At 42.3% G+C, this 25,315-nt stretch overlaps 1 protein-coding gene across 1 annotated transcript in view; it reads left to right on the top strand.

Moving 5' to 3' along the window:
• Nucleotides 1-25,315, top strand: part of LOC109916670 (peptidyl-prolyl cis-trans isomerase FKBP5-like) — a 74,834-nt gene that overhangs the window by 16,861 nt on the left and 32,658 nt on the right. Inside the window, exon 3 of the mRNA XM_020516405.2 lies at nt 7,812-7,932. Within this exon, the coding sequence (XP_020371994.2) occupies nt 7,812-7,932 (121 nt within the window). The remainder of the gene's footprint in view (nt 1-7,811; nt 7,933-25,315) is intronic.

Genomic DNA, 25,315 nt, shown 5'->3' with positions numbered 1-25,315 from the left:
CCTTCGGGGACCCCTCGATCGATGGATGGTTTGGAGGCTTTAGTTCATTCCTGCACTATTCACGATTCCTAGCCAAGGTGAAGTCCAGCAACTTGGAACAAAACTCATACAGTGTAACCAACAGCAAGGCACAGAAAACCGCAGATACAATAGACAAAACTGCTGGCCAGTACAGAAAACACAGCCGCAGAGAAAACAAGCTGCATGTGCCGTCTTCAGCCCATAAAGGAATGTTCACAGGACTCATTCAAGGTCATGCTGCTTGTCAAGTATCATGCTAAGCTTTCCCAGCCCATTTTCCCATCCTGTACAATCTATTTTCATGCAGCTCCTGAATATCATCATTACCTTTTGGTCCTTCAGCCCATCCTATACAGTATCATTTCTCTCACAACCTACTAAACTAGCAGATGGGAAGGAAAACAAGCACAACAAAGAGGAAGGGGGGAAATGATGGAGAGGAGTCGCTGAGAAAGGGAAGAATTATGGAGGGAAATCAAGGAAAAGGAGGTAGTTACTGAAAGAAGACAAGAGAGAGTTAGCAGGCAGAGTTGTGATATGAAGAGAAATTGAGGAGAGTGGGCCTGTAGTCTCTAGAAAAATGGGACACCATTTCGTTGAAGCAAACAAAATTTTTATAGGCTCAAGAAAGTAGATGCAGGAAGGATGTTTTCCCAACTGCAGGGATGTAGAACCAAGGGGCAGTGTCACAAAACAAGAACAAACAAATAACAAAGAAAATTACAGCACAGGAACAGGCCCTTCGGCCCTCCAAGCCTGCATTGATCCAGATCCTCTATCTAAACTTGTTGCCTATTTTCCAAGGATCTTTATCCCTCTGCTTCCTACCCATTCATGTATCTGTCTAGATACATCTTAAATGATGCTATCGTGCCCGCCTCTACCACCTCTGCTGGCAACGTGTTCCAGGCACCCACCACCCTCTGCGTAAAGAACTTTCCATGCATATCTCCCTTAAACTTTTCCCCTCTCACCTTGAAATCGTGATCCCTAGTAATCGAGTCCCCCACTCTGGGAAAAAGCTTCTTGCTATCCACCCTGTCCATACCTCTCATGATTTTGTAGACCTCAATCAGGTCCCCCCTCAACCTCCGTCTTTCTAATGTAAATAATCCTAATCTACTCAACCTCTCTTCATAGCTAGCACCCTCCATGCCAGGCAACATCCTGGTGAACCTCCTCTGCACCCTCTCCAAAGCATCCACATCCTTTTGGTAATGTGGCGACCAGAACTGTACGCAGTATTCCAAATGTGGTCAAACCAAAGTCCTATACGGTATACTGTCTGTACAGAGGGTGAAGTTATTTAAGACTGAGATGAGGAGGAATTTCTTCACTCAGAGAATGGTGAATCTCTGGAATTCTGTATTTCAGAAGGATGTCAGTCAGTGAGTATGTTCAAGACAGAGGCTGACAGATGTTAAAGATATCAAGGGAGTTGGGCCTAATGCAGGAAATGGTGTTGAAGTAGAAGATTAGCCATGACTTGAAGAACTGTGGGGAAGGCTGGATGGGCTGAATAGCCTAATCCTGCTGCTATGGTCCTAAATCAAAAATGGAAGAGTAATGGAGAAAAATCAGAAAAAGAGGAGAGTAGCAGTGATGAGGGAATAATGCCAGAAATCAGAGTATGGGACAGAACAACAAAGGGAGGAGATAGTAACTGAGACTAACTGAAAGTTAGGGGATAACAGAGCAGAACAGTAAATTACACATCAAAAGATGGAACTTGCAAAGATGTTGTGAGTCCACCGAGTGAAAATGTTGGGCAACAGAGCATAAGATGTGGCCAGGCAATCGGCTAGAGAAGAGGGAGGGAGAGAAATTTAAGGATACAGTATAGGATAGGAAAATCAATTCATTCGCTGAGCCACTTGGGATTTAGAGAGAAAATAACATGGTTGAGAGGGGCAATTGAGACTGAAATATTAGTTTGTTTCTGGGAGAGACAACTGGGCAATCTTTTAAAATAATGATAAAAATGCAAAAATCTGATCTACTGGAAAGATTGGATATAAATTAGATATTGTCTACCAGGTGTGTGAGGTGGCCCAAATACATAGAGAATGTGGAGTTAACATCTAGTCTGAGGGAATGCAAGTCCATGAAGCAAGGGAGTTGGGACACAAGTTTAACAACTCTTTGCTGAAATTCACTACAGTGGAGGTTTTATGTGATTACACCTGGAGTATGTGTACAGTTAAAGCCTCTATATCTAAAGAAGGATAAATGTGAGACAATGCCGGAAGGCTTCACTAGATTGATTGTTGGGATTAGAGTTGTCTTATCATGAAAGCTTAGTTGAATGCAAGCTTACTTTTCAGGGCTTGGAAGAATAAGAAGTGATGTAAAAGAAACACAATAGATGCTGAGTGGGGTTTGAGCAGAGAGATACAGAGAGAGTAGGTAGGAGGAAGGGTCTAGGCCCGAAACGTCAGCTTTCCTGCTCCTCTGATGCTGCTTGGCCTGCTGTGTTTATCCAGCTCTATACCTTGTTATCTCAGATACAGAGAGGTTGTCTCTCCCGTTGGAGAGCCTAGAACACAGAGCTATGATCTCAAGATAAGCAATCACCCATTTAGGACTGAGATAAACAGAAATATATTTATTCGGGGTGTGGGGAGAGGGGTTGGGAAGTTTTAGAATTCTCTATCTTAGAGAACTGTGGATGTAGTCATTGAGCGCTTTCATGGATGAGATTAATACACTTTTGTACTCTAAGGAAATCAAAGGATACAAAGATGAGCGGGAAAGTGGAGTTGAGATAACATTGTACAATCTATTCCTGCTCCTCTATCTTATATTCTTAAGTACTTTACAGCTTATCTCTTTTCTCATATTTATTGTGGAACAAAATGATAGTATAATTGCAAGTTCTTTGGTGGTAATTTATTGAATAATTCAGTCCTTTCCATGACAGGTTCATCTTGTTCTCTTTGTACTTTCAGTACCTTCTGAAAGAAGCAGGTCAGTAATCCACTGATGAACAGTGTTACACCAACTATCTGGTTCTTGCTATTTAACACCTCAGATCAAAATCAAGTGTCACTTTAGAGGTTTGATTTTTCCATGTTTTCCACCAATACTTAAGAATATTTAGTCTGGTCAGTTTTTATTTAAGAGCGGACTGTCCCATCAGCTTTTAGGAGTTTTTGAGTTTGGCATGGATACTGATCAGAGAGTACAGTCTGGAGGTCAGAGAGAAACTTGTCTTGATGGCTCACATCTGATCCAGTGCTTGACACCAGAGTCAGTAAACATTCTGTTCTCGGGAACTGTAATCCATCCCTGTGACAGTGAACAAAATCAATACAATCACTCATGCTTTAGGCTGCACTTCTGCAGATTGTCTATTTTTTTCTTTTTTATTTATTTTTAGTTGGGATTTGGGTGCTAACTTCTAGTTCTCCCTGAACTGAATGGCTTGCTGGGCTACTTAAGTAGTTGGGCTAGTTAAGAGTGAACCACATTTCTGCAGATCTGCGCTCATATTTAGGCCAGAATAGATAAGAACAGCAGAGTTGTTTTCTTAAGGGACATTAGTGAACCAGATAGGCTTTTGCAACAATGATAGTTTCACCATCAAGAGTTATTAAATGAAGTCAAATCCTGCCACTTGCCATAGTGGGACTGGAACCTGATGCAATAGCCTGGCCCACTGGATGACTATGCTAACTGGGCTGTTCCTTATTTGACCAGTTATTTGACCAGTAGTTGTCACATTGAGGTAATCACTGGATTGTGGTCCTACATTCTCACCACATACTGTTCCCATTGAGGTCTGAAATAACTCCATAAGGACCAGTATCCCCTTTACTTACCCGTGCTTAGCACTTGACACTGGTCCAGCTCGCACAGAGCCAGCTCCTCGAGTGAGCAGAACCCCTGAAACTCCCTGATTGGACCAGATTAACAGCCCCAGTCAGGGAACTCATATTCTGTGAACTCCACCTGACGGACCTTGTTCCAATCACTACAAGGTGTCAGTATTTGGGCTGGTGTAGAGCAGCAGGAAACAACCTTGCCAGAGCTTCCTCTAAGGCCTCAGTATTCTCATCCTCAGAGGTCAAGGAGGTAGCTTCTGGGTGTTTCAGTTTAGAGATCATGGCGACGTTGACAGTACCTGCTACAGACAAGAGAGAGAGGCATCTGAGCCAGTGGTTAGAAGTGGTGTACAATGGATGAGACTGACAGTGGGGTTATTATAAGAGCTGTAGTGGAATGAAGAATGGGGCTTCCTCTGTTGGTGCGACATGGGGAAATCCCTTGTCATCCCCACAAGAGTGATCATAGTCTTCTCCTGCAGGGGAAAAAGCTCATTGTATGTGAGGAGCCTACTGTCAGGCAGCCTTCCACTGGCTTGCTCAGTTTTGTTTTAGATTAAATTCTCCTGCACTGAGAGAAAGGGAGGAATTGAGTGAGGTGAAAGTGAGTCACATGGCTGTTACTGCTGGTCCAGATGGGTGAAAGGTGGTGAGGCGAACTAATGTAGCATGGCAGGAAGAAGTGATGGAAGATGTTTCAGGCAACAGCGAGATTGGCACACTATGAGCCTTGGTGGGAGGTGGGAGCAAGGACAGAAATAGAGTGAGTGTGAGTTAACAGAGAGAAGATGGCGACACTTGGCCTGGCACAGTGTAGAAAGTAAATGACTTTCTTGCAGCACTAGTGGCTCCTCCTCCAGGTCATTGAGATGACAGTAGCCTGAGTAGTTACCTTGGACGAGGTTACAAGGGTCTGGGATCATGACCTCCGCTGCCAGTGCTCAGGGCAGAGGAAAGCTCTCCTCTGCACCACCCCATCCATCAGCATCCCCAGGTCCCTATCAGAGAATCATGGTGCCATCTTCCCTTCTCTGACATTTTCATGTTCTCTCTGTGTCTAAGCAGGGCAGCTTCAGAATACCAGTGTTCATCCAGGCATACTGTCACCTTTTAAAATAGGCACGGGCACAAAAGATGCTGGTCATTTAGCATATATCTGCAGAGTGGTGAGTTGTTCTAGGAATGGTGCGTGGTAAAGTGGGGCTGGAATTGGACATGAGGATACCATGGGTCAGAGCAAGTGGATACCAAGGTAGGTTTGGTTAGATCTAACATGAAAACTCCCCAGCCTCATGGCAGAAATCCCTCTAACAACACAGACTTAGCCAAAAAAGTAAGATTCAGCCCTATATATTTTAAACAAACCATCTCTGACCTTTTGAAACTCCAGCAGTTACAGACCTAACCTATTCAACCTCTCCGCATGGAGAGCTATCCCATTCCCAATAGTCTGGGGAAACTTTTCGGAATTATTTCCAACACATTTGTTGGAAACCATAAGTAAACTGACCAATCCTGCATCGTACTCCAGATGCAGTCTCACTTATGCCCTATGTACCTGAAGCAAGAACTCCCTTCTTTGTATTCAATTCTCTCTCACCCCCTTAGATGAACCGTCATGTCACTCCTTTGGAGGTTTAGTTCGTCCTACATTTCACAACTCAACCTGCAATATAGAATCACCTCCCTCCTGTGAAAGTGATGACTAACTGACACTCTAACTTTCCAGATGGGAGTGGATTGGCTGCTTTTAAATGAGGTCCAGGAGATTAAATACCACACAGCACAGAATGTAGACCAGCAGGCGGGCTCCACACTTGCCCTGTTCCCAATTCCTTCACCAAAACCCACTTGGAATTAAAATTTGTAGCAGTTCGAATAAGAGATCATAGATTGATAGCTCTGACGGTTTCTCATGTAACGTGCTCATCGAATTGGGGGCCAAGCTTTGAAAGGTCATTATTGATTTGCTTGGAAGCTTGTTGGATAGTCCTCAAGGGTTGGAGAGAAACCAAGTGATGCCAACATCTAAAAATGCAGTAAATACGAGTGGTATCTCCCATTGACATTATCTTTATTAATGAACTGGATGGAGCTGTGATGGGAACCATTTGCAGGTTTGGAGATGACACAAAGGCTTTGGACCCCCACCACACCCTGGCTGCAGTGCGAAAGACTAATGGCCCTAACCAAGGTATTCCACTACAGCCAGAACACTGGCATCCATCTGTCAAAGCGGCAAATTAAGTCACATTCCACGCCCCATCATAAGGTCGGAAGTGGGGATGTTCGTTGATCACCCAGTGTTCAGTACCACACATAATTTTTCAAAAAAATGAAGCAGTTAGTTTTGTGCAAGAACATAAAACAGGGGAGCAGAAGTAGGCAATTCAACCCAATGAGACTGCTCCACCATTCAAAGCAATCATGCTTGATCTGATAATCCTCAACCCCACTTTCCGGACTTTCTCCCCATAACTCTTGATTCCCTTCCGGATTAAAAATCTGCTTATATCAGCCATGAATACTTATTGCCCCAGCCTCAAAAACCCTTCTAAGAATCCTACATATTCAGTACCCTTTGAGAGAAGAAATTCCTCCACATCTCTGTCTTAAATGAACAACCCCTTATTCTGAGATTATGCCCTTGTCCTAGACTCTCTCACAAGGGAAAACAATCTTTCCATATCTACCCTGTCAGGTCCCCTAAGAATCTTATGTTTCAATAAAGTTGCCTCTCATTACTCTACATTCCAACGAGTACAGGCCCAACATGTTCTCCTCATATCTTATATCAGTCTAATAGACATTCTCTGGCCTGCCTCTAATGCCAGTTTATCTTTCTTTAGATAAGTGGCCCAAAACTGCTGTCAGTATCCCAGTTGTGGTCTGACTAGTGCCTTGTATAGCATTAGCAAAACCTCCCTACTTTTATAATCCATTCCCTTTGAAATAAAAACCAATATTCCATTTGTCTTCCCTGATGCACGTTGAATTTAGATGCTAGTTTTTTGTGATTCATGGACTCAGACTCCCAATTCCCTCTGTTCTGCAGCTTTCTGCAGTCTTTCTCCATTGCTCGGAGTTTGCTAGGCCAGTTAAGAGTCAACTATATTGTTGTGGATCTGAAATCACATGTAAGCAGATGGTAAGGATGTAGGTAAGGGTGAGAGATTTCTCTCCCTACCGGACAATGCGGAGTCACCTGGGCCTTTTGTAATAACTGATGATAATTTCATGCTTAGCAATACTGAAGTTTTCACTTCCCTGTTTTGTTAATTGAATCTTTGATGGGATTTGTGCCTATGCATTAGCCAGGGCCTCTGGGTTGCCAGTCCAATGCCATTACAACACATGACTGACTAACCAGACTTGCTGCAAACAAAATCTTCAAATGGGAGCATGCTCATCAGTTTGACTGTTTATACAAAAGGCTGGGAGTTGGAGCTGTCTCCATCAATTATTTTGGTCTTTTAGAGCTTTCTTGAGCGTTTCCAGGAGTCAGTGAGGATTCCTTTCCTAAATTATCTTCTCTTGCTTCTTCTGTCTTTTGGGCCTCTCCCCAGGAGTTTGTGTGCCTCCTATGTTGGGGAGTGGCTACACTCTGAAACTAGAGGACATGGCTGATGGGCTAACTGATCAGTCCCTGTCTTTTATATACCTGTGCCCTCATAAATTTATTTGTTGGCCATGAAGTGTTTTGAAACATGAGCACAGAGGCAGTGATATGGGGAAGAGGAAGACTTGAACTGACCGTTGCATGCTCCTTGCTAGATGCTGTCTCAGAATGGTTTGCATCCTTGCTGATATTTGTCAGACTGATTGGATTTTATTTCTTCAGATCGCAATATAAATGGAAGTTCTTTTTAGTTTTTGTGCCCAGATATTGAGGTGATATAATGATGCCCCTGCCCATTGCCATACCCAGTTTTGTTCCATTCCTAAAAAAGGTGTTTATTATTTCAGGTTGAACTCATAGACTTCAAAGGGGAGGATTTAACGGAATGCGAAGATGGAGGCATCATTCGTAGGATTAAGAAGAAAGGGCAGGGGTATTCCACCCCTAACGAAGGGGCTACCGTTGAAGGTATGAACTCAGTTACCAGGTGTATTGTAAGGAAGTCATAAAATTTCAAGTTAGGGGATAGAGTATTGACATATGAAAGCCAGAATCACTATTTTAGATTTGCTTGCAAAGACCAATTTTTATGCATTGTTCCCATCGACTAAATTCTAAAGGATAAATATCTTTTGCAGAGAAAGATAAAAACAACTAAATACTGCAAATGCTGGAGATCTGAAATACTGCTCCACCTGTTGCTGATGTTTAAGTGTCTTTGCACAGTTGCACTAACATCCTATTTATCCACCCTGTGCTTGTGTTATTTTCCACATTGCTGGAGTATTTAACATTCATTTGAGGAGAGTTCAGGCTTACTGCAGTGTTTTAATCATCCTTGGCTCAATTGGTAATCAGATACCAGATGATCAATTATTAATGGTTCAACAATTATTAGGAATTAAGAAATTACAGTTCCACAAATACAGAATGCACCATTCAATAACAGAATGCTGATTTCTTAACAACCTATATAAGCAATTTTTCTCAAGGAAATTGAGGAGAAAAACTAATATGAAATGGATATTGTTAATTATCATTTTATGGAAATTAAGAATAGGATATAATGATTCTGTGGAAAGGATATTAATGAGTATTAAGTATCGTGTGTTATGATCCACTGGAGGCATATAAATTAATGAGGATTAAGCGTAAAATGTAAACTAGGGGATCTTGACATCAGCTGATATGGTGACCTTTCACAGCCTTACAAGGTAACATCTTCTCTCCACTAATTTATCTGCTTGCAGATTTACTCTGAAAACTGGAAAATTCTACCCTGTTTCTCAGTTTATCTGCAGCTGAAATCCCCATTCATTCCCTTGTGAGTTCCAGGCTTGGTATTCCAAGGACTCCAGGCAGTCTCTCACATATCTATCATTTTCTAGCCACCAGCAGTTGTGGAAAACTTAATTGCTTCCCAGAAGTAGAGGATAACTTATCAATGCTGATGAGAGGCACGGTGGCTCAGTGGTTAGCACTGCTGCCTCACAGCGCCAGGGACCTGGATTCCATCCCAGCCTCGGATGATTGTGTGTGTGGATTTTGCACATTCTCCCCATGTCTGTGTGGTTTTCCTCCCACAGTCCGAAGATGTGCACTGAATAAGAACCGAAAGAACTGAGGATGCTGTAAATCAGAAACAAAAACAGAAATTGCTGGCAAAGCTCAGAACTTCTGAGGAAGGGTCACCAGACCCGAAATTCTGATTTCTCTTCACAGATGCCGCCAGAATTGCTGAGCTTTTCCAGCAATTTCAGTTTTTTTTTGCCAAAGATGTATACATTATGTGGATTGGCCTTTGCTGAATTGCCCTGTAGAGTCCAAGGATGCAAAAGCTGGGTGGGTTAGCCATGATAAATGAGAGTTTAAGGTGTGGGGTGAGTGGTGTTGGGTCTGGGTGGGTAGTCTTCGGAGGGCTGCAGATGTGATGGGCTGAATGGCCTCTTATTGCACTGTTGGGATTGTATCAGAGCTGGGTGGTAGAATGTCTGGCTTTAGAGCCTTCTAATTAAAATGGAAGTGTCATACAACAGCAAATAATGGATGGATTGAGCATTTTGCCCTTTTCTTTTATCTGAACTAGAGAATTTTAATTTATCAAATTTTAACATTAATTGAATAAGAATCTTTAAAAGCTCTGGTAATTCATTAAAAAGCTTTTCATAGTACATTAGTAGTAAGGTTCATTAACAGGATTAAAGCTTATCAGTGGTATTGGGTTGATTAAATATAAATTAACTGGGAAAAATAAATAAATTAACACAATAAAGATGGCAGGGCAGATGATGTATTGCAGCTGCTGTATGTGGGAGGTAGTGGACACCAGTGCAATCGGCAGCAAACATGTCTGCTGTAAATGTCTGCAGCTCAAGGAACATCAGCTCAGAGTCATTGGGCTGCAGACCCAGCTATAGACAACATGATGCATCAGGGAGGGAGAATGGTGTCTAGATGCTTTGTTCCAGAAGGCAGTCACACCCCTCAGAATGTGATCAGTTGTCAAAGACAGGAAGCTGTGGCTATGAATGAGGCAGATAATGGGACCAAGAGTTGAAAGTGATGAAGCCTCAAACCTTCCAATTCTTCAATAGGTTCAAAGTTCTTGAGCTTGTTTGGAGGTTGCAAGGTAGATGAACGAGCTGACTACCATACTGCAGTGTGGAAGCCATTCAATTGAGGAGACTAATTAGGAATGTAGGGTAGTCAGGAACAATATAGTCAGTAGGATAGACACAATGCTCAATAGCCAAGAGCCAGAGCCCAGCAGGGCTGTGTAGCCTGCATGATGCCAGGGTTTAGGACATCTGTTCTAACTTGCAACAGGAGGATAGGATTCAGTTGTTGTTTACTATATAGGTACCAGTGACATAGTTAAGACTAGGAAAATTGTCCTCTTAAAGAGTTATGAGCAGCTAAAAACTAACTTATAAACCAGAACCACAAAAGTAGTAATCTTTGACTATTACTTGAGCTATAAGCAAAGTTGTGTAAATAAGATTAGAGAGACCAATGCATGCCTCAAAGACTGTTGTAGGAGAAATGGGTTTCAATTAATGGGGCACTAGCAGAAATATTGGGGACATTAGGAATGGAACCATTGGGCCCATCTTCACTGGAGCTATACTGGGACTAATGTTCTGGTAAAGCATATAACTAGGTAGTAAAGGAGGGTTTTAAATTAATCAGGGGAAGGGAAGGGATGATGTGAGGGGAGAGATATTAAAACTTCATAAGGTAGTCAAGCAGGGTAACAATCTGGGTAATGATAACTAGAATGGGGCAGAAAGATTCAGAACATCTCTAAATGTAACAGTGCATTAGCACATAAGGCCAGAGATAACAAAAATGGCAAAAATACTGTTAAATATTCTATATCTAAATGTGCACGGCATCCCTAACAAAATGAAAAAATTGTGAGCACAAATAGAAATAACTACATATGACCTTATAGCCGTTAAGGAGACATGGTTACGAGGTGAGCAAGATTGGAACTTGAACACTAAAGGGCATATGATATTTCAGAATTACAGAATGCTAGGAAAAGATGGTAAGTTGGGTTTGTTAACTAAGAATGACACTAGTGCTGTAGTGAGAGATAACCTTAGCTCAATAGAGCAACATGTAGTATCATTTTGGGAAGAAATAAGAAATAGAAAAATTATGAGGTCACTTACAGATTAGTTTGTAGGCCATAAAACAATAATTATAACGCAGGAAGAAATTGATAGGATATGTAACAAAGGTACTATAATAATCATGGGTGAATCAGATTAGCAATCGTAACCTCAAAGATTTGTTCACAAAGTACATTCAGAACAGTTGCTTAGAGTAGCATGTTCTTATATCAACCAAAGAGCAGGCTATTCTATATCCCATAATGTGTGATGAGACAGGATTAATCAACAGCGTCATTGTAAAGGAACCTCTAGGTGACAGCAATCACAATGTGATAGAATTTCACATTCAGTTTCAAGGTGAGAAGTGTGGATGTAAGGATTTGTCTTAAACCCGAATAAAAGGTATTTGTAAAGGTATCAAGGCTGAGATGGTTAAAGTGAACTGGGAAAAGAGTCAAAAGGTAATTCATAAGAGATGCAGTGGCAGATACTTAAGGAGATATTTAATAACCTATTTAATAATAACAGTAATAATTAATTTTATTAAATTTGTTAAGCAATTATTAAATAAAGAGTTAACCTAGAGGGAAAGGAGGACTGTTTGAAAAGGAAGCATCATGAAAAGGAGGGAATATGGATGAAAAGGATGATATCAAAGTGAAAGTAACATTTTAATTCTGCGAAGACTATTGATAGGGTTAGAAAATTGGATGGATTTTAAAAACTGCAATGACTGGCTAAAACAGTAAGGGAGATGAAATTAGGGTATGAAACAAAGCTAGATGGAACTATAAAAACAGTAAAGCTTGTACAAGTATTTAAAAAGGAAAAGAGTAACTAAGTGGAGAATAAGTCTGGAAGAATTAAACATGGAAAAAAGAAGGAAATGTCAGCATGTAACTTCTGAGTGTCTCCATTGTAGACGATTTTGAAACATTCTGAAGATACTTAAAACTCAGGAGGCAAAAATGAGGGAGATGGTCAAAATAATGACCATCACCAGTGAAATGATACTGGGAAAGTATTATTCATAATATACCTGATAGGTTACATCTTAGAGAGTGGCTAGATAAATAGCTGCCATTATAATTCACCAAAATTGCTAGAATTTTGGAATGGCCCTAGCAAATTGGAAAGTTACAAAAGTAACATTTATTCAGGAATGGAGGGAGACAGAAAATAAGAACTACATGCCAGGAGGCCTAACATCTGGCTTAAGAAAATTGCAAGTATTATTAATAAGGAGTGTATAACAGGATTTTTAGAAAATGGTGGGATCTGGAAGAGTTAACATGGCTTTGTGAATGTGGATCGTGTCTGAATAATTTATGAGTGTTCTTTGACGATGTAACAAACAAGGAAGATTAAGAGGACCTGTAGATATGATGTATTTGGATTTTAAAATGTCTTTTGTTAAGGAGGCATCATCAAACGCTAAGACATAGATTAAGGGCTCATGGTGTGCGGGTAATATATTAACGTGGATAAAGCAAAACAAAGGACTGTGGAAGCTGTAAATCTGAAACAGAGACAGAAAGGACTGGAGAAACTAAACAGGTCTGGCAGCATCTGTGGAGAGAAAACTGAGTTAATGTTTTGAGTCTAGTGAGGCCCAGATAAAGGATTGGTTCACCAATGGGAAGCAGAGAGTAGGGATAAATGAGTCATTTGCATTAGCAAGCTGTAACCAGTGGAGTGCCAAAGTGATCAGTGCAGGGACAACTATTTACAATCTATTTCAATGACTTGGATGAGGTGACCAAATGAATGGTAGTTAAGCTTGCTGGTGACACTGAGATAGATAAGAAAGTAAGTTGTCAAGAGGAGATAGAGAGACTGCAAAGAGACATAGATTGAGTGAGAAAAAAATCGGCAGATGTTGTATAAAGTGGGAAATGCAAACTTGTCCACATTATCAGGAGAATTAGAAAGCTACTTAAATGGACAAAGATTGCAAGACTCGGTGGGACAGAGGGACCTTGATGTCCTGGTACAGGAAATGTAAAACATTAGTTTGTAGGTACAGCAAGTGACTAGGAAGGCAAATGGAATGTTGGAATTTAATATAAGGGAATGGAATATCAAAGAAAGACGGTTTTTCTGCAGCTGTACAGGGTCTTGATGTGACAACATCTGGTGTTCTATGTAGATCTTTGACCTTTTTTGAAAAAGGAAATAGCTACTTTAGAAGCTGCTCAGAGGGGATTCACTTGACTTATTCCTAGGATGAAGGACTTGTTTTTTGAAAAAAGATTGAACAGATTGGACTTTCACCTACTGGAGTTTAGAAGAACGTGAAGTGTTCTTATTGAAGCATAAAATTCTGAGGAGACTTGTAAGGGTAGATTATGACAGGATGTTTCCTTGTGTAGAGTAGACTAGAAATAGGTGACAAATTTACAAGTTAGAGATTTCCCTTTTAAGGCGAAGATGAGAAGAATTTTTTCTTTCAGCCTGCCGAATTCTATTCCCCAGAAAACAGTGAGAGATGAGTCATTGAATTTATTCAAGGTTGAATTAAATAGGGATTTTGATAGACAAAGGAGTCAAATGTTACTGGCGCAAACAGGGAAATGGGGTTGATATCTCAAATAGATTGGCCAGTTTCTTACTGATTAGTGCAGCACACTTTAAGGACTGAGTACCCTACTTTTGTTCCTAAGTCCTATGTTCCAACAGTTCTGTACTTACAGTAATCCAAAACTGTCTGCTGCCTGTCTCCTAAACTACACCAAATCCCATTCACACAGTGTTCCTGCATTCAATAATCTACTTTGGCTCTCAGAAGCAACAACTCAATTTTAAAATCCTCATCGTTATGTTCAAGTACTTCATTTCTCCTGCTTTTAATCTTCTCCAGGTCTGTAATCCTCCAAGGTCTTTGAGTGTTTTTATTCTTTCATGGGATGTGAGCACTGCTGGCTGGGCCTGCATTTACTGACCATCCCTAATTGCCCTTGAAAAAGAGTTGTTGAGTTGCCTTCTTGAGCCACTGCTGCTCACGGGGTGTAAGTAGACACTCAATGCTATTAGGAAACAGGCTTTGAATCAGTGACAGTGAGGAACTATGACTTGGTTCCAACTTAAGATAGTGTATGACTTAGAAGTTAACACACAGGTGATAGTTCTCCTATGCATCGGTTGCCCTTGACATTCTATGTGTTTATAGTTGCATGTTTGGGTGGTACTTTCCAGAGTTTCTTGGATGCTGCAGTGCATCATGTAGATGGTACCTACTGTTGCCACTGAACATCAATGATAGAGAGAGTGAATGTTGAAAGTAGTGGATCAGGTGCTAATCAAGTGGCCTGCTTTGTCCTGAGTGACCCTGAGCTTCTTGAATGTTGTTGGAGCTGCATTCATCCAGGCAAATAGAGTATTCCATCGCAATCTCAACTTGTGCCTTTTAAATGGTGGGCAGGCTTTGGGGAACCTGAAGTTGAGTTACTCACCGCAGAATGCCCAGCCTCTGATTTTTTTTTTGTCACCACAGTATTTATATATGGCTTGGCCAGATCACTTCCTGGTCAGTGGTAGCCCCAGGATGCTCATAGTGGTAGATTTAGCAATGATAGTGCCATTGAAGGTCAAAGGGGAGAAGGTTGCATTCTGTCTTACAGGAGATAGCCATTACGTGACACTTGTGCTTCAGTAAATGAGGAGTGGTGAATGGAGTTGAGTATTTTGCAGATGTCAGTGAACGTCTCCATTTCTGACCACATGATGGAGAGAAGGTCACTGAGAAAGCAACTTCTTCAATTCTGGCCTTTGGAGTTTCCACTATTATAATCACTTAATCTTCAGTGGCTGCACCTTCAACTGCTGAGGTGTTTCCTCCCTAAGCCTTTGCTTCTTTTACTTCTCCTAAGACTTTCCTTGAAACCTATTACTTTGACCATAGTCATAGAGTCATACTTCTGTCTAACTCATGCGCGATGACCAGACATCGCAATCTGACCTAGTCTCATTTGCCAGCATTTGGCCCATATCCCTTTAAACCCTTGCTATCCATATACCCATCGAGATATCTTTTAAATGTTGTAATTGCACCAGCCTCTACGACCTCCTCTGGCAGCTCATTCCATATACACCACCCTCTGAGTGAAAAAGTTGCCCCTTAGGTCCCTTTTAAATCTTTCCCTCTCATCTTAAACCTATGCCCTCTAATTTTGGATTCCCCTACCCTAGGAAAAAGACCTTGCCTATTCATCTTATCAATGCCCCTCATGATTTTTTAAACCTCTATGAGATCACCCCCCAGCCTCCGACAGTCCAGGAAAATAGCCCCAGTGTATTCAGCCTCTCCTTTTGCTCAAATCCTCCAACCCTGGCAACATCTTTCTGCACCCTTTCAAGTTTAACAACATCCTTCCTTTAGAACAGTGATTAGAATTGTGCGCAGTATTCCAAAAGTGGCCTCACCAATGTCCTATCCAGCCACAACATGATCTCCCAGCTCCTATATCAATGCTCTGACCAATGAAGGCAAGTGTGCCAAACACCTTCTTCACCAAGACAACAAGGTGCAGGGCTGGATGAACACAGCAGGCCAAGCAGCATCATAGGAGCAGAGAGGCTGACGTTTCAGGCCTAGACCCTTCATCAGAAAAGGGGGAGGGGAAGGGGGTTTTGAAATAAATAGGGAGAGAGTGGGAGGCGGATAGAAGAGGGATAGAGGAGAGGATAGGTGGAGAGGAAACAAACAGGTCGAAGAGGCGGGGATGGGGCCAGGAAAGGTGAGTTTAGGTAGGGAGTTAGGAAGGGGATAGGTCAGTCCAGGGAGGACGGACAGGTCAAGGGGGCAGGATGAGGTTGGTCGGTAGGAGATGGAGGTGCGGCTTGAGGTGGGAGGAGGGGATAGGTGGGAGGAAGAACAGGTTAGGGAGGCAGGGACGAGTTGGACTGGTTTTGGGATGCGGTGGGGGGAGGGGAGATTTTGAAACTTGTGAAATCCACATTGATACCATTGGGCTGCAGGGTTCCCAAGCAGAATATGAGTTGCTGTTCCTGCAACCTTCGGGTGGCATCGTTGTGGCACTGCAGGAGGCCCAGGATGGACATGTCGTCTGAGGAATGGGAGGGGGAGTTGAAATGGTTCGCGACTGGGAGGTGCAGTTGTTTATTGCGAACCGAGCGTAGGTGTTCTGCAAAGCGGTCCCCGAGTCTCCGCTTGGTTTCCCCGATGTAGAGGAAGCCACACCGGGTACAGCGGATGCAGTATACCACATTGGCAGATGTGCAGGTGAACATCTGCTTGATGTGGAAAGTCTTCTTGGGGCCTGGGATGGGGGTGAGGGAGGAGGTATGGGGGCAGGTGTAGCACTTCCTGCGGTTGCAGGGAAAAGTGCCGGGTGTGGTGGAGCTGGAGGGGAGTGTGGAGCGGACAAGGGAGTCACGGAGAGAGTTGTCCCTCCGGAAAGCAGATAAAGGTGGGGAGGGAAAGATGTCTTTGGTGGTGGGGTCGGATTGCAGATGGCGGAAGTGTCGGAGGATGATGCGTTGGATCCGGAGGTTGGTGGGGTGGTACGTGAGGACGAGGGGGATTCTTTTTTGGTTTTTATTGCGTGGACGGGGTGTGAGGGATGAGGTGGGATGAGGTGCGGGAGATGTGGGAGACACGGTTGAGGGCGTTCTCGACCACCGAGGAGGGGAAGTTACGGTCCTTGAAAAACGAGGACAACTGAGATGTACGGGAGTGGAATGCCTCATCCTGGGAGCAGATGCGGCGGAGGCGAAGGAATTGGGAATAGGGGATAGCATTTTTGCAGGAAGGTGGGTGAGAGGAGGAGTATTCTAGGTAGCTGTGGGAGTCGGTGGGCTTGAAATGAATATCGGTTTCGAGGTGGTTGCCCGATATGGAGACAGAGAGGTCCAGGAAGGGGAGAGAGGTGTTAGAGATGGTCCAGGTAAATTTAAGGTTGGGGTGGAAGGTGTTAGTGAAGTGTATGAACTGTTCGAGCTCCTCGTGGGAGCACGAGGCGGCACCGATACAGTCATCAATGTAACGGAGGAAGAGGTGGGGTTTAGGGCCGGTGTAGGTACAGAAGAGGGATTGTTCACCACCCTGTCTACCTGCAACTATACTTTCAAGGAACTGTGCACCTGCACCACTGTTTGGCAACACTCCCCAACACTACCATCAACTGCATGAGTCCTGCCATATCTTTTATCATCTGACCTAATGTCTTCTTGTGTGTTTCAGTGTCCAATTTGGTTTGATAACCAAGTTGTGAAACACTTGGAGATGTTTTATCACATTGAAGACACATATCGATATATAGTCCTGCTGTAGGGTGAATGTCTCAGCACAAGATTCATATTGCACTCAATAACTGATGAGCAAATTGCACCCTGAACTGATTGGATGGCTGTGTGTAATTAAAGATCCACATGACATGGAGGGAATGATTCTCTCTTTAAGTGTACTTCACGAATCTAAATCTCTGCTACGAAATGAGTACATGATTGGTTTTGAAACGGGAATAAAGAATATTAACAATGGAAAGTAATATAGGGGTCCTGCCATTTCTTTGAAGGATCGTATTTTGCTTATGCTACAGGAGTGGCTGCTTTGAGTCAGAATGTACTGAATGTTCTGTTCAGGCACTTCAGTCCAAACTCCCTGCCAATCTCCTAAGTACAGCATGTTCTTGCCAGGACAAGTACCTCAAGGCAAAAACTTAAACAAACTCTCAAAGATGGGGAAGAGAGAACACTTAATAATAGAAGCTGTGTTCTAAGTTCTTCCTTCTTAATGTTAGCTACTTCTAATCTTTCCTTGAGCGGGGTGCAAGGGGAGATGCCACCAGATCGCTATCTATATCCCTTTTTCCTGTCCCTTTTGAACTATTGTAACCTTTGCCTTGGAAATGTGTCTGGTATGACTGAAGCATTGTCCAGATCAGCAAGTACACCCTAGTTCTGCAGGGTCTTTGCCAAGCTTACTGTTAAAATGCTCCAATCAGTCCACTCTGTACGTATGAATTAGTGAAAATAATCTGTTCATATTTATTTTAAAAATGATAATTGCACTATTCCAGAAATAAAGCCTGCTTTGGTGTTTTGCTGCTGAACACAGTGGGACTGTGATCTTTTCTTACGCCTCATGCTTTCAATGCTACTGCAATGTTTATGGCTCTCCCCATATCTTTAACACTTCCTTCATGGTGTCACTCATACCACAGGGTTGGTTTCCCAACAGCACCATCCCTTTTGGTGACAGTGGTAGCTTTGATGGGTGTTTGTGACTTTAGAACATAAATGATTCTCATTGATTCACTGCTGGATGGAGTGGAACGCAGGGGGTTGCCAAGAGCAGGTAGAAAATTTAATGACAGAAAATTGCATTTACATAGCACTTTTCAGAACCTCAGGCCATCTTACCAACTTTATAGTTGATGATGTACAGCGGTTAAATAAATGGCCAGGTAATCTTTTATTTAAGTCTGAGTTGAAGGATACGTGTTGATCAGACACCAGGGAGAATTCCCCTACACTTTTCAAAATAATGTAATGGGATCTTTTACAGCAACCTACAAAGGCAGACATGAACTCTGTTCAACATCTTGTCTCAAAGGTAGCACCTCCAACAATGCAACACTCCCTTAGGTTTGCACTATAATGTCAGCTTAGAGATTTGAACTCAAGGTGCTGAAATTGGACTTTATGCCTTGACCTTCCGGCTGAGAGTTAAGCATTACCTACTGAGCCATGATTGAAAGTTGTTGTAATCAAGTGGAGTTTAAACTCAAAATGTCACAGTTAACAGCCATAACATAATGTGACCCACACAGACGGATGATGGATTTTGCTCAGAGCATTCAGCCTTTAAAGAACAAATAATCATTTTTGTGCTTCGAGTTTTGAGCAGTCAGAGGGTTTTTTTTTAGCTGTTTGTTCAGGGAGGTAAGCTAGTCTGGAGGTGGTGATGAACTGCCTTCTTGAACCACTGCATTCCATAAGGTGTAGGAACACCCAAAGAGATGGATTTCCAGGATTTTGTCAAACAACATTGAAGGAAATGTGATATATCTCCCAAGCCAGGATTCTGTGTAGCTTGGAGGGGAACTTGCAGTCTGTTGGTTTTCCCATGTATCTGCTGCTCTTGTCCTTCTAGATGGTAGAGGTGGTGGATTTGCTGTTGTTGAAGGAGCCTTAGTGAGTTGCTGATGTGCATCTTGTAGATGGTACACACTGCTGCCACTGTGTGTCAGTAATAGAAGAAATCAATGTTTCTGGTGGTTCTTAGGGTGCCAATTCAATGGGGTCCTTTGTTCTATACGATAACTAACTTCTTGTCTATTATTGAACTGCACCCATCCAAACAAATAGGCAGATTTCCATTGAATTCCTTACTTGCACCTTGTAGATAATAGACAGGCTTTTGAGACTCACGTGCTGAGTTAGTCACCACAGAATTTCTCACTTCTGACCTGTTCTTGTTACCATTGTATTGATATGGCAGGTCCAGTTCAGTTTCTGGTCAATAATAGTTGTTAGGATGTTGATATTGGAGGATTCAGTGATGGTAATGACACTCGATTTCAGGGGGAAATGGTTAGATTCTCTCTTATTGAAGATGATGATTACCTGGCACTTGTGCGGCCCAAATGTTGCTTTCCAATATCAGCCGAAACCCACTTAATGTCCAAATCTTCCTTTACATGCATGTGGACTGCTTCAATGTCTGAGGAGCCGTGAATGGTGCCAAACATTGTGTTATCATCAGTGACAGTCCCTGCTTCTGAACTTATTTAGGATTGATAGTCATTAATGAAGCAACTGAAGGTGTTTGGTCTTAGGACACTACTCTCATATTCTCCTGCAGTGATATCCAAGGAGTGAAATGATTGACCTCCAACAAATACAGTGATCTTTTTATGTGCCAGGCAAAATCCCAGCAAGTAGAGAGTTTGCCCCTGATACCCATTGTTTCCAGGTTTGCTCGGGCTCCTTGAAGCTATACTTGATCAAATGTGGCATTGATGGTAAGGGCTGTCACTCTCATCTTCATCTCTGGAATTCAGCTCTTTAGTCCATGTTTGAACTAAGGCTGTAATGAGGTCAGGAGCTAAATGGCCCCGGTGGGATCTGAACTGAGTATCACAGATCTGGTTATTTCTGAGTAAGCGATATTTTGATGGCATTGTTGACCACACCTTCCATTACTTTGCTGGTGATTACAAGTAGAATGATGGGGCAATAATTAGCCAGGTTAGATTTGTCCTGTTGGTGGAAAGCACTACCTGGATGATTTTCCACATTGCCAGATAGATGCCAATGTTGTAGGTGTATTGGAACAGCTTGATTAGGTAGTATCGCTATTTCAGGAGCGCAAGTCCTCAGTATTATTACCAGAATGTTAGCAGGGCACTCAGCCTTTGCAGTATCCAATATCTCCAGCTGCTTCTTGGTGTCATTTGGAGTGAATCATATTGGGTGAAGACTAGAATCTGTGGGGCATCTTTAGCACTGATGTGCTGGGCTTGTCCTTCATTGAGGATGGGGATATTTGTGGAGCCTCCTCCTCCAGTGAGTTCTTTAATTGTCCACCACCATTCACAACTGGATGTGACAGGACTGCAGAGCTTAGATGTAATCCGTTGATTATAGGATCACTTAGCTCTGTCTATCAATTGCTGCTTAGTTGGGGACAGGAGTGTTCACCAGGCCATGAAATTACAGACTGCAGTTGAATACAATTCTACTGCTGCTGAAGGCCCACAGCCCCTCATGGATAACCAGTTTTGACTTGCTTGATATGTTCAAAATCTACCTACATATCATGGTGGCAGTACCACAAAATGTGGTGGAGGGCATTGTAAATATATATACAGGAGCTTATCTTCAAAATAACTGTGTTGTCACGCCTTCTGTCTGTGGCAGGTGGATTGGTGAGGAAGAGATCAATAAGTTGCTCCCAATTGTTGGTTCCTTCACCATCTGCTGCGGCCCTCTGTCTAGTGGCTATGTCCTTTAGAACTCAGGCAGCTCAGTCAGTGGTGGTACTGCTGAGCCACAGTTGGTGCTGGACATTGAAGTCCCTCAACCCAGGCTACATTCTGAGCCCTTGCTAACCTCAGCGCTTCTTCCAATTAGTGTTAAATATTGAGGAATACTGATTCATCAAAGGAAGAAATGTTAGGGACTGTAGTGGCAATCAGCAGATACTTTCCTTGTCCATGTTTAACCTGATGCTGTTAGACTTCGTGGGGCTTGGCATTAATATTGAATATCCCCATGCAACGCCTCCCAATGATATATCACTGTGGTGACACTTCTGCTGGGTCTGTCCTGCCAGTGGGGCAGGACATACCCATGATGGTGGCGGTGGTGTCTGGGAGATATGCCAGTAAGCTATAATTCAGTGATTATAATGGCTGCAATATTTATTATATTTAAATGGTATTAATCATTTATATATATTCACTTATTATATAAATATACAATAATATATATAAATATATTTATTTGTAAATTTATAAACAATAGACATTATTTATGGTACTGCTTTTTGTTTCTCTGGTGCTAATTTATTTTAAATTGCATATGATCATGCTTTTATTGCTGCCATTTTCAACTTCAAGAAAGGGATGGGGGTCAAAGAGATCAGACAAGGAAATCATTACTGTTACCCTCAAAACTTACCTCAAGTTCCAGGAATTTTGGTCATTTGTTTTCTTCAAGCTTCTAGCCTTCTTTACCCTAATCCCAAATTTCAGCACTTGGCCCGTAACCTTGAGCTGTTTCAAGTTCCCATTGAAATGCTTCTTCAATGTCACAAGGGCTCTTGCCTCTATCAGGCATTGAGTTCCAGATATGCACAATTCACTGGTTGAAAACATTTTCCCTCAAATCCCCTGCAAACCTCTCGCACCTTACCTTAAAACTGTGCCCCCTCATTATTGATCTCTCTGCTAAGGTGAAAAACTTCTCCCTATTTTTATGGGTAATATTTTACAGGGCTCAGAATTGAGTTACTTTGAGGGTTGAAACAGAATGATATTCCACTTTGGCACAAGGGAAGGCCAACATTGCAGAACATGTATAAAACCAAAGGAAGAAGAGAGGAACAGAAGTAAACTATTCAGCATAGGAAGCCTGCTTTATTGTTCAATGAGATCATAGCTGGTCTGTCCACTCAGCCCTTCCACCTGCCTCCACTCCACATCCTGTTATCCAACACAAATCTAGTAATTTCACACCCAAAACTATTTGTTGAAATGTCTTCCAGTAATGTTTGTGAAAGGTAGTTCCACACTGTATCCACCCTGTGTCTGTATAAGTTTTATTTAATGTCACAGCTGAATAACCCACCTGTAGCCATGTGCTTATGTCCTGTTTACAAACATTTCTTTACCAGTGAAAATAGATTCTCTCTATCCATCTTATCAATTCAGTTCAAAATCCTTAAAATCATAATCAGATCACAGCCACATCCGAGTTTTGGATTTAGATAAGGCAGATTTTATTAAAATAGAGCAGGATCTGGCCAAAGTAGACTGGGAACAACTACTCATGGGGAAATCTATAGCTGAACATGATTGATTTTGCTGACTATATTTGCCCTTGATCATGATTCAAAACAGATAGATCATTCGTTCTCAAAAGTGCAGAATCTCTGTGATGGTTCTTGCTGGTCCACTGCAGGCAGAAGGAGAATGGGTGCTGAAATTGGAAGCTGGACAAACATTTCTGTGGTTGGTTCACTCACTGAGCTGGTTCGTTAGTTTTCAGATGTTTCATTACCCTGCTGGGTAACATCATCATTGCAGCCTCCGATGAAGCGCTGTTGTGTTTTCCCACCTGGTATTGGAATTGGTTACCTCATTTCCGGTTTTTCTTCGCAGTGGTGTATATATAGGGTCTAACTCTACGTGTTTATTGATGGCCTTCTTGGTGGAGAACCAAGTCTCTAGAAATTCCCGTGCTTGTCTCTGTCCTAGGATCATGATGTTGTCCCAATCAAACTGGTGGTTCTCCTTATCTGTGTGAATGGAGACGAGTGAATATTGGTCGTGTCTTTTTGTTGCTAGTTGGTGTTCATGTATTCTTGTGGCCAGTTTCCTTCCGGTCTGTCCAATATAATGTTTGTTGTAGGCTTTGCATGAAATATTGTATATCACGTTGGTTCTGTCCATAGTGGGTAAGGGGTCTTTGGTTCGAGTTAGCAGTTGGCGTAGGGTTGACGTAGGTTTGTGTGCCACTCTGATGCCCAACAGTCGTAGGAGTCTTGTGGTCAGTTCGGATATGTCCTTGATGTGTGGTAACGTGACGAGTGTGTCAGGGCGTACTGTATCTTCCTGTTGGTGTTTGTGTAGTAGGCATCGACGGACCCAGCTGTTTGGGTAACCGTTGTCCTCAAATACTTGGTATAGGTATTATTCTCTGTTTTGATGTAGTTTCGGGTTGCTGCAGTGTGTTGTCACTCGTTTAAGTAGTGGTTTTATGCAACTCCATTGCAAACTAACGAACCAGCTTGGTGAGCGAATCAACCACAGCGTCCACAACCCGAGCTACAAATCTACTCAAGAACCTTGGACAGCCATTTTAAAATCATTGATTAAAAAGCTTTTCAGCTTGTTAGAGAGCACCTCAATGTGAATTTCGGTTTGGCCATTGCAAGAAAGCGCAGAGAATGCTCAACAGCAGGAATCATGAGTAGCATAAGGGACGAAATTAAGGCCTATCATTGGGACCAAGGCTGCATGGAGACATAGATTCTGCTGGGGAAGAATGTATGAATATTGAATTCATTTATTCACTTTTCTGAGCCTTCCCTCAGCAATGAAGACAAAAGAAGCATTTCTGGGCCTAATATTCAAAAATAAGCCCAGCGGGTGGAAGACCTGTCCATTGGAGAGTATTTTGGAGACAGTGACTATAACTCAGTTAGATTTACCAAGAATCATTGAGTCATAGAGTCATTCAGCACAGAAACAGACCCTTTGGGCCAACCCATCCACGCCAATCATGTTTCCAAACTAAACTAGTTCCTTTGCCTGCATTTGGCCCATATCCCTCTAAACCTTTCCTATTCATGTGCTTATCCAAATGTCTTTTAAATGTTGTAACTGCACCTGCATCTACCACTTCCTCAGGCAGTTCATTCCACATATGAACCACCCTCTGTGTGCAAAAGTTGCCTCTCAGGCCCCTTTTAAATCTTTCCCCTCTCACGTTAAAATTATGCCCTCTAGTTTTGTACTCCCCTACCCTAGGGAAAAGGCATTTGCTATTCACCTTACCTATGCCCCTCATGATTTTATAAACCTCTTTATGCTCAACCCTCAACTTCCTATGCTCCTGTGAAAAAGGCCCAGCCTATCTAGTCTCTCTGTATAACTCGAACCCTCCAGTTCTGGCAACATCCTCGTAAATCTTTTCTGCACCCTCTCCAATTTAATAATATCCTTCCTGTAGCAGGGCGACCAGAACTGTGCACAGCACTCTAGAAGAGTCCTCACCAATGTCCTGCACAACCTCAATATGGCATCCCTACTCCAAGTCCTAAGTGGGAACAGGCTAATTTTACCAACGTAAGATCAATGCCCCATCTACTTTTCTTTTCAATGTGTCGACCTCTGAGATCTGTGTGTGGCATTTCAGATCTGCATCCAAAACTGGAAGTCAATGCATTGGCATGCCAATTGGCATCTGCAGAACCTCAGAACAGCTTAGACAGAACAATACGGAAGATACAATTTAATCAAAGTGGATTGGAAGCAGTTACTTGCACATAAAACTCTCAAAGCTGTGGGAGGTATTCAAGGTGGAAATAGTGAGAGTAGAGGGCAAACGTGTTCCTGTAAAGACAAACAATGGGACCAAGTATGGAGAATCTTGGATATCAAAGAACATAAGGTTAGAATTAAGGATAAAGGAGAAGCTTACAGAAGATGCTGATGGCTCAATACACCAGAATCCTGAGAGGAGAATAAAAAATGTAGGAGGGAACATAGAAAGGAAATATGGAAAACTAAGACAGTGTCATTGGTGAGTGGAATAAAGGAAAACACAAAGGTTTTCTTGAAAATATATATATGGAGCAAGAGAATAAAAAGGGCAAGAGTAGTGCCCATGAGGGACTTCAGATAATATTTGTGTGAACCCAGAAGATGTGGACATAGTCTTCGATGTATATATTGCATTAATCTTCACAATGACAAAGGGTGATGCAGATACACACATCAGGGTGGAGGACTGTCAATTGCTGGAAGAAACGAACGGAG

Source organism: Rhincodon typus, chromosome 25 (assembly GCF_021869965.1).
Source record: "Rhincodon typus isolate 14 chromosome 25, sRhiTyp1.1, whole genome shotgun sequence".
NCBI lineage: Eukaryota > Metazoa > Chordata > Chondrichthyes > Orectolobiformes > Rhincodontidae > Rhincodon > Rhincodon typus.
Note: the sequence above shows the minus strand (reverse complement) of the source record. Positions and strands in the feature narration are given on the sequence as shown.